The sequence below is a fragment of the Ictalurus punctatus genome, chromosome 5 (genome assembly GCF_001660625.3).
Source record: "Ictalurus punctatus breed USDA103 chromosome 5, Coco_2.0, whole genome shotgun sequence".
Classification (NCBI taxonomy): domain Eukaryota; kingdom Metazoa; phylum Chordata; class Actinopteri; order Siluriformes; family Ictaluridae; genus Ictalurus; species Ictalurus punctatus.
The window spans coordinates 1,992,318-2,002,317 of NC_030420.2; the positions used below are offsets into that span (position 1 = coordinate 1,992,318).

At 39.7% G+C, this 10,000-nt stretch overlaps 1 protein-coding gene across 1 annotated transcript in view; it reads right to left on the reverse strand.

The window, feature by feature from the left end:
* Window positions 1-8,475, reverse strand: part of si:ch211-158d24.2 (multiple epidermal growth factor-like domains protein 9) — a 29,369-nt gene extending 20,894 nt beyond the window's left edge. Inside the window, exons 1-2 of the mRNA XM_017467460.3 lie at window positions 7,506-8,475; window positions 1,911-2,109 (exon numbers count right to left, since the gene is read on the reverse strand). Of these exons, the coding sequence (XP_017322949.1) occupies window positions 1,911-2,109; window positions 7,506-7,908 (602 nt within the window). The 5' untranslated portion in view covers window positions 7,909-8,475. The remainder of the gene's footprint in view (window positions 1-1,910; window positions 2,110-7,505) is intronic.
* Window positions 8,476-10,000: the final 1,525 nt, after the last annotated feature.

Genomic DNA, 10,000 nt, shown 5'->3' on the forward strand with positions numbered 1-10,000 from the left:
GTTAGCATCTTATTCGTAGCTTGCTGAAGCATACTGCTAACGGTGCGTGTCGGGAAAGATCGTATTCGTGAGTTGAACGCACGTGAACGCCGCCACAAAGTCGTAATTCCGAGTGGGGCGACTCGGGATTTTCTTTGAGCCCGGCGTTTCAGAGTTTTGGGGGCGTGCCGTTTAGAAAACGTGGTGGAATCAACGGACGCAACGTTTGTTGAGAGATAACTGCCTGTACAAAATACGACAGCGTTGTACAATTACGATATAATAGGTAACGATAAGGTTTACAGCGGCTTCGCAAAGTGATGGAAAACCTAAAAGAGTAAAAACACACCCTCTGCTCATGTGGGTTAAGTCACAAGAGCACTGCTGCTAGACAACCAAATAAATACAGCAAGCTAATACATGAGGCTAACAATTTAGCTACCTAGCTAAGTCTTTTATACGGGCACAGTGACTATGGAAATGTGACGAAATCATACAGAGTGTCATTTTCCTCAGAAGTGTTGCTAAATTAGCTTGAAAAAAACTCAAATGACCTGCTGTAAGAATTAGCATTGATAGGATAGCTAGTTAGCTAGGTTATCGAAGTAACAAAATATAACATATCTATCTGTTTAAAATTAGCTAAGAAATAAAACACGGTATTTATATCATGTTAGATATACTGTATTATTTCACTAGCTAAACGCTACCTGCGTTAGCTAGGTAGCTAGCTTGTAGTAACAATCATCGCTGGTCGCTAACTTCACCCCACATCAGTGTTTAATATAACTAGCTAGCTACATTACTCAAGCATTTAAACATAACTTATATCTTTAATATACATAGATATATTATTAAACTAGCAGATACATAACCTAGCTAGCTAGCTACCTTGTAGTAACGACTATCATTGATCGTTAGCTTGAGCACCTCATCGACATTACCGTGTTAGGATAGCTCGACAGCTAGTTTATAGAAGTAGCTAAACATAAATATCGTAAAAATGTAGCTAGATAAAATTAAGCTACAACGAAAGTAATTAAGTTTGCTATATTTTTTCACTAGCTAATCGCTACCTACGTATCCTAGCTACCGCTATCCTGTTGTAACAATCATCACTGCTTGCTAACTGAAGCGCCTCATCCGCAGTGCAGAGTTAATTTACAGATTACTATGTTTAGCTACTGAAAGAACGTATCGTATTATAGTGAATACGTACTTTTATATAGCTACTGTAGATATACGTTGTTTATGTTTTGCTACTTGTTGTTTTACAGCTAGAGACACAGACGTGTGTGGTACTTTATTTATTAGCTAGCTTGTCATTTATGTTTAGCTAAAGTTTCTATGTATGCTAGCACGGCTATTACAAATCAAGCTCATTCTAATTAGGTAGCGTTTGCAAAGTTTACCGATATTTATCGATTTCGTGAAATAATCAGTCACATACAGCTGGGTGCAAAAGTTTGCGCTCCCTTCGCCCTGATAATGGTTACAGTTAACTTAATATAAGATGTCATTAGGCATTATCTTTTGCATGTGGAAGTGATTTAGCTAATCTTGCTGACATCGTGAGCGATTTTCAGTATGTCTTCGCGCCGCCATATCGAGAAAGAAACGTGGGCCGTTCGCGAGATTATTTTCCTCGCTTCTTCCTCTTTCGTTTTGACTTGTGCTGCGTATAAATATGAGGACCGACGAATTCACCTCCCACACGCCAGGATAGATTTGTTCCTCGGAAACCGGTCCAATATAGAATCAAAAGCAAACTCCTACACACACCTACATCCGCCGTACACGCTCTCTCTCACACACACTCACACACACACACACACATCTATTGAGCTACGATTAAGAACAAGACTCGTATAGTCCTCCTAAAGTAGTTTACACTGTACAAACCACCGATCATTACCCAGAATGCCGCTCACCTGTCACATCCGGGACCGACAGCGCCGAATGAGTCGCAGCCGCAGGGCAGGCAGCCGACGGTGCCGTTGCTGAAGTGGTCCTCCTCACACTCCTCGCACTGGAGCCCTGTGTATCCCGCCATACACACACACTGTCCCGTGTCGCGGTCACAATCGTCCGGGTCCAACACGCCCTCCGTGCTGCAGTTACACACCAGCTCTGTGTGTGTGTGTGTGTGTGTGTGTGTATAAAAATACAGAAACATGACATTTTTTAAGTACAAAAAAAATTATTATTATTATTATTATAATAATAAGAAGAAGAAGTAGAAGTGATGAGTAAAAGACATGTCATGCCTTTAATTATTTAATTTGAATTTATTTGACTTGTATTGTTTTTTTAAACGTTATCTAAATCTACATTTCATATTTACGAACGCTCGGATCAGACGACTGAATCAAAATGAGATTTCTGGATATTATTCGATATTGTTTATTTACTAATTCGATTTTCCCTGTAGTCTCTCTTTACTGAATTAAATGTTTTAAAGAAGCTTTTTTTAATTTATACTCGAAATCAAATAAATGAAATTGTAAAAAAAAAAAAAAAAAAATGTAAAAAAAAAAAACATAATAATAATAATAAAAAGAATTTTAAATGGTGATAAAAAAAAACTGGCAGATATGATGATTAAATTATTGATATTGTGATTTGAATTTTTTATTTTTTTTACTAACTTATTTATTTTTAATTTTTTTTATTTATTTTTACTACCTTGCTTTTTATTCACAGATACGTTTGCTTCTTTCTAGAAAGAAATTCTCAAAATAATAATAATATTTATTTATTAATAATAATAAATAATAATAATAATATTTTGCCAATAAATAATAAATAAACAAAAGATTTTAAACATAAATTCGATTTTTTAAAAATGTTTCGGAACCAGGTTTTTAACGGTTTTTAACTAGCTTGTATTGAATATATTTTTATTTACCAAAACGTTAATTTTTCATTCGATTGTTCGATTTTTCGAACTGGGTTAATTACCGAATACCGTGTATAAAACGCTACACGCAATTTTATACGATATAAGCGCGTTAGAATAATCGGCACATTTCAAAAGGTAATAATAAAAATCGTGAGTAAGAGGGTTTTTTTTTTTTTACACGCGGCTAGATTACAGTTTTCTCAATCAGCTGCACATTTCCCATAATGCACTTCATCCTGTCATAGGATGTGGCATGAAAGGGCACTTGCTGAACAAAACATCATTTGTATGCGCCGCTGCATACACACACACACACACACACACACACACACACACAGAGAGAGGCGGAGATCGTCTGTATAAACACCTCCGGGTCCTAAGGGGGGTCATGGACAGCCCGGTTAAGCTTCTTACAGCTCTCATTCTGACGGCTTACACACGTCTGCGTGAATGAGAAGGAGTGCAGGGATACTGTCATAGTAACGGGAGGAAAAAAAGAAAGAAAGAAAACCTGATAACATGGCGGCGTGAGAGGTTTAGGAGGCGTATTAGGAGCCAGTGCAGTTTTGCTCTGGTGTAAGTCAGGCACAGATACAATCATTTAGTCGGGATTTCGCAATCGAGCGGCGAGAAAACGGTGCACAATTATTACATAACGCTCTCGTCGCGGTGATCCGAGATGTGAGGTGAGAGCCCACAATCCGCGTTTCCATAGAAACAGATTTACTCACGTGAACACGAGGCTCATTCACAGTCAGTTTCCCCGAACCTTTGGGTTTCATTCATTATTCTTCAGTCAAAGGCTTGGCTCTATGAACCGCTTCGTCCTGAGACGTTATGTGGTGAGCTGTAACCCAGACACTCCCGGTATTCAAGTCGTCCTTTTGCTTTTTATTTTTACATTTAAAAGAGGGACAAATTTTAGTTTAGTTTTAGCTGATACGTTATTGTGTATGTGCGTTGCCATGGCCTTGTATGTTACGCTTATATCATAAACACTGTATAAGGTCGACTAAATTGCAGCTGAACTGTGAATCGCAGCCGCGTGTACGACAGTTTAATCCCCAGGAAAACGGTAGAATTGTGACCTGGCGAAATATCAGTAGCACGATAAAGTGTTTTTTTTCTGAAAGTAACAAGTAACGCAAAGCAGAAAGTAGCTGAATGTAAGAAGTAACAAGAAAAGTAAAGCAACAAGTAGCTGGAATGTCAAGTAACAAGTAAAATAAGAAGTAAAGTAATGAATAAAATAAAGTAAGAAGAAAAGTAAGAAGTAAAGTAAAGTAAGAAGTAAACCAACGAGTAAAGTAAGATGTAAAGTAAGATGTAAAGTAAGAAGTAAACCAACGAGTACAGTAAGATGTAAAGTAAGAAGTAAACCAATGAGTAAAGTAAGAAGTAAAGTAAGATGTAAAGTAAGAAGTAAGATGTAAAGTAAGAAGTAAAGTAAGAAGTAAAGTAAAATGTAAAGTAAGCTGTAAAGTAAGAAGTAAAGTAAGATGTAAAGTAAGAAGTAAAGTAAAATGTAAAGTAAGCTGTAAAGTAAGCTGTAAAGTAAGAAGTAAAGTAAGAAGTAAAGTAAGAGGTAAAGTAAGCTGTAAAGTAAGAAGCAAACCAATTAGTAAAGTAAGAAGTAAAGTAAGATGTAAAGTAAGAAGTAAAGTAAGAAGTAACATAATGAATAAAGTAAGAAGAAAAGTAAGGTGTAAAGTAAGAAGTAAAGTAAGATGTAAAGTAAGAAGCAAACCAATTCGTAAAGTAAGAAGTAAAGTAAGCTGTAAAGTAAGAAGTAAAGTAAGAAGTAAGAAGTAACGTAATGAATAAAGTAAGAAGAAAAGTAAGATGTAGAGTAAGAAGTGAATTAAGAAGTAAAGTAAGAAGTAAAGTAAGAAGTAAAGTAAGAAGTAAATGAAGATATAAATGAAGAAGTAAATGAAGAAGTAAAGTAAACTCAGGACCTTCCTATGTGTTTTTGTGCACGGCATACCGAAACCACAACGACCTGAGACGTCCATTTTAGAGATATATTCTGAAATTCTCCGATTTCTTTACACAGGAAGGTGAGCAGCCCTATCGGTTTTTATTATGTCCTAGCAGACGGGAATCATGCCGTCTTCGAGCTGGTATCTGGGTCAGACTCGCTGTGGCGTAAAATCAAACGTGTGACACAAGTGGTCCAGAAAATTGAAGAGGAAAAAAAAATAAAGGGCCGGATTTAAGGCGATAGTTCCGAGTAAAAATAACTTAATCGCTCCAGGGCAAAAAAAAACAAAAACAAACAAGAAGTAAAACAAGACAACTCCAGACATCAAACATGATGGATAGACGTTCTCATTCTCACATTTCCACACAAGTGTAGTGAGTGAACAGGTTTTACCCGAGCCACGTCGTGAATCTGTATCTGTATACAGTTGAAACACGATGGAGGTGCCACTATTTTGTGTGTGTGTATGTGTGTGTGTGTGTGTGTGTGTGTGTTGACACCTGATACCTGAAGCCTGCCAGGTACCATATACGTCTTTCGGTAACCTCTCATATAAACCGCATAAGGAATCCCTGTATGTTAGATCTTTCATTCTTTTCACGTTTCCATACGAAACCTTCTCAAGTGTCCAGGGGAAGTCGGGACGTGACGTTCGGAGCGTTTCCAGAAGGCGGCGTATACAAGCCCGGCCTTTTGTCTCCGATACTACGAGCTCATGCTATAGGAACAACAGCTGCGGTCACGGTCGTGGGGTTACGTAAAGGTTCCTGCCTGACGTTGGCCTCCCTGGTTTTTTGGGGACCGAGCTTCGTGACCAGGGTTCACCTGGACAGAGGAGGAAACCTCGAAAGGATCTGCTCCTAAAAAGAACCTTTTTTTTTTGTATTTTTTTGGTATTTTTACAATGATCAAACATTAGCCGAGCGGCCTCGGCGCCTCGGTAAACCGTCTTCCAAGACGTGTTCGGTTTAGTAGTCTGGCTCCGGAGCTCGCACTGGACGCGTGATCGTTTTTGCTCATACGGATCGCCTGTAGTGACGACACCGTGCAATCTAACAAATAATCTCGGCAAGATATCGTTATCGCTGGAATGAATGAATGTAAAAAGAGGAACTTCACTTCATTATCACCCGTATCACTTCCGGTTTTCGGCAGTCATTCCGCATTTCAAATGAGTAATACCATCAAGTGATGCATTATTTATTTAGTTGCCCAAAATGGCCGCCGTCCGTTACATCACAGCGTTTCGCTACATGTCGAGGTGTTGTTCGTGTTTACGGAAGACGATCCTGAACAAATTGTTAAAGAAAATCTACAGAAAACGTTTCCTGCGGCATAGACTTCGGTCACGTGTCGCGTTGATGACGTAAAAAACGCAAACTTTACCCGTCGGACATGTCTGAGCGAGAGCGTTCGGGGTAAACAGACCGGAGCCGGATCTTTTAAGCGCACTGCACGAAATATAAAGCGTAAATAACAATCATCAGACTTGACTGCTTTACGGTGTGATTTCCAAGCGATCTAGGCCGAGGAAAGTGCTAGAACACGCTGAGTCATGCTGTTACAGGAAAATAATCAACTACGGCGTGATCTGATGAAGAACGGGGCCCGTTATTTTCCCGTCGCGGCACGTCCTGACTCGACTCACACCACGTCGGTTTGTCCACGATCACGCTTTTATTCATTGACGAATGACGTTTTTGTACTTTTTATACAAAACGTTGGAAGTCCTGTTCTCCGTAGACAGCCGTTCTCTCATGAGGATCTCCTTTTTTTCCCCTCTCAGACAAAAAAACAAAAAAGCAACGAAAAAAACAAAACCCCCTAGCTTGTCACGTTTACGAAACTGTCCTGAAGATGTCGGAAAACGTACAATTACAGCTTTAAGCGTTAAAAGCGCTGACACCGGAGACTCCTTCCTTTAATGTCAGATAAACATCTCCTTACAGAAAACTCAAGATTTTTATTACTTCATTTTGTTTTTTTTTATGTTTCACCATAGGACTGGCACCCTGTCCGGGGCGTACCCCGCCTTGTGCCCGATGCTCCCTGGGACAGGCTCCAGGTTCCCCCGCGACCCTGAAAATGATAAGCAGTATAGAAGATGGATGGATGCATGGATGTTTCACCATAGCTGAATACCCTGACGTTTTCATACGTGTGTCCGGGTATCCGATATCTCCTGATGGAAATGTAAAGATGTTATTAGACGCACGTACACGAGCCATCAGTGGACGTCTGGGTTTGGTGTTAAAGCGTGGGGTCAAACTCTAGAACCAGACACGTCTCGCGTTGATTTAATGACCCGCTTTTTTTTTTTTTTTTTTTTTTTTTTTGAGGCCTGTAAAGCAGACGATGATGCGGTGCAATAAAAATAAATGGGTGTCTTTGGTTGGTCTGAGAATAAACGCCACACAGGACGGTGGAGGACACGAGGCCTGTTGATGGACGCTCTCAGAAGAAGAAGAAAAAAAATGCTTTCTTTTATCTCGGGTATAGAGTACAGGAATTAGTTTTTAGAGTAATACGCCAAGGTCAGAGACAAGGAATTGTATAGAATATGACGGAAATACTTGATGATGTTGCGCAGAACTTGCTGGGAACGGGTCGACCTGAGGATCAGAGGGTAATCAGACTCACCTTGGGAATTGTCTGAGGTTGTGATAACCCCTGCGTCCTGGGCTTTATCAGACACCGGGCTGTGGCGTCTTTGTACCAGCAGACGCGCAGATCTGGGTTGGTGGAGCTCCTGGAGCGCAGAATCCTCTCCCAGACGCGCCGGGGATGGGGTGCTGGGACCGCTGGTGGGTGGCTCGATGGTGGTGTGCGCATCTGCGGACAGCACGGTGGGCGCTGGGGTCAGGCCGGTGAAGGATGCGCCGCCTGGGACGCGCAGGCTGGACTGAGGATTTGCGTCACCTGAGCTGAGTATCTGGCGAGGTTTCCGCACCGCATCGTGCGCGCAGGACCACCCGAGGCACACAAGCGCGAGGACTGAGAACGCAGGAGACGCGGACATCATCATCATCACCATCATGAGCATCTCTCTCTCTCTCTCTCTCTCTCTCTATCGAACCTTCTCCTCAAACAACAACGGCGCTTCTGCGATCCGTCCTCCAATTTCCATTGGGTTATTTAAATAAATATAATATATATACATATAATAAATAACATTTCACTCCAGACTGCGTCCTACTCCATTACGTCCAACACGGACCCCCGAAAAAAATTCCCTTCTTTTATCTACAATAGCTATAAATCCAGCGCAAGGTGTTTGTCGATGCATCTTAACCACAGTGCTCAACCGACAAGCAGGCGATCAGCCAATCACACAACTCGCTGCTGAGACTCTGACCAATCACGAAGCAGAGGCGGGACTAACGCTGGGGTTAGAATCCTCCCTTGCGCTGCAGAATCGGGAAGCGTTCGGCCAATCAGAGCGGACAGAACGCTCACCGCGGTGTGACTTTTCACCGCGTTGAGTGCTCTGATTGGTCAACACAAACCACAGGGGTCGGTGTACTGAAAGCCTGAAACGCTGGTTGTTAGATGTACAATAAAGCGGTTTCAGAGTAAATAAGCCACGATTTTAAGCCGAATTGTATGTTTACTGCCTAAAGGACAGACTGAAATGCAGTTAGCTCTATGAAAATATGGAAAAATAAGATGAACAACCCGTACAATGAGTGATATTCAGAATGTAAACATGTAGAAACGTGTACAGTTTTATTTCAACACAATATATATACACACACACACACACACACACACCCATGTAAGGTTAAAGGCTGGTTTCAGAATGATTGGGACCCCTAGAGTTAATAATAGACTTGTCTAAGAATGTTTCTGTATTGTCTAGCAATGTCAGAGATCTTCCATCATTGTTTTGTTCGTGTTTAAGGTCTGTATTGCTTTCAGAAGTCAAGTCTTAACCTCCTGGCAGAAGCAACCACATTCAGGATCCAGATCCTGGTACTGGTTTTGGTGGGGAGGGAGCGTTCCTTGATTGGTCTCATCGGATCACTATGAACGATCTCAGTCGTTGTGAAGTTGTCGAAATTTAGGAGCTGCATTTGGTGGATTTCTCTCAGGATGTTAGGTCCAGACAGCGTGTTGTCAGGAGTGTGGTGTCTAATCGATTCAACTATTATATGTGTCCTATAATATACAGCAGTGACCATGTCAAATAAGCAGAGCAGGAATTTATGACCAAGGTCTAAACCCTAGACATCATAAATAACTAAATATATACTCATCTCAATACGGGATAATAGCAGAATCTGTCAATTTTGTAAAGTTTTAATGCGGCTAAAAAAAATAATGTGTAAAATAATGACTTAAGGGATTTTATATAAATATATCTTACGAATCTAAGCATGCGCATGAAGTAGGCCTAGTCGAGAGGTGAAAGGTTTTATTTGTCATTCGCATTACGCACATTAGCAATTACGCTTTTGCTCATTCGGTCAAAGAAAAAATATATAATGCATTATTTATTAGGTATATAATAGTGTGGAAATAAAATGCGTAATACAAGTCAAGAACATCAAATACAGTACAGTAACTTTAGAGGAATACTGTTAAAGGCTTTAATATAAGAAGATTTTCTCACTTTTTATTTATTTATTTTTTTTTACACTTTTAACCTGGGGGGTCCGAAAATGGAGGTTTGGAAATTTCCAAACATTTTGTAGCAATATACAATCTGTAGTTTTCAAACTGGGGTCCATGTATAGCCAGCTAAATAGTAAATTATTATTATTAGTAGTAGTAGTATTAATAGTAATAGTAGTAGTAGTCGTAGTAGTATTGAAATGGATGTCATTATTTTCATATTTATCATATAGTTATAATGTTTATTTGATCGATCCCTTGAATTAAATTAATTTTAAACTCAATAAATATATATATGTTTTAATTCCAGGTAGAATTCAAGTCCAACTTCATTCTAATGACAGTAAAAGTGCTGTTTATATGATAGAAATGTTTTAACTCTACATTTTGGGTTCTGTTGGTATTAAATGCAGGTAGAATTCTAGGTAGAATTCTAGAATTCTAGCAAATTCTAGGTAGAATTCTAGTATAAATAAATGCAGGTAGAATTCTAGGTAGAATTCTAGAATTCTAGTAAATTC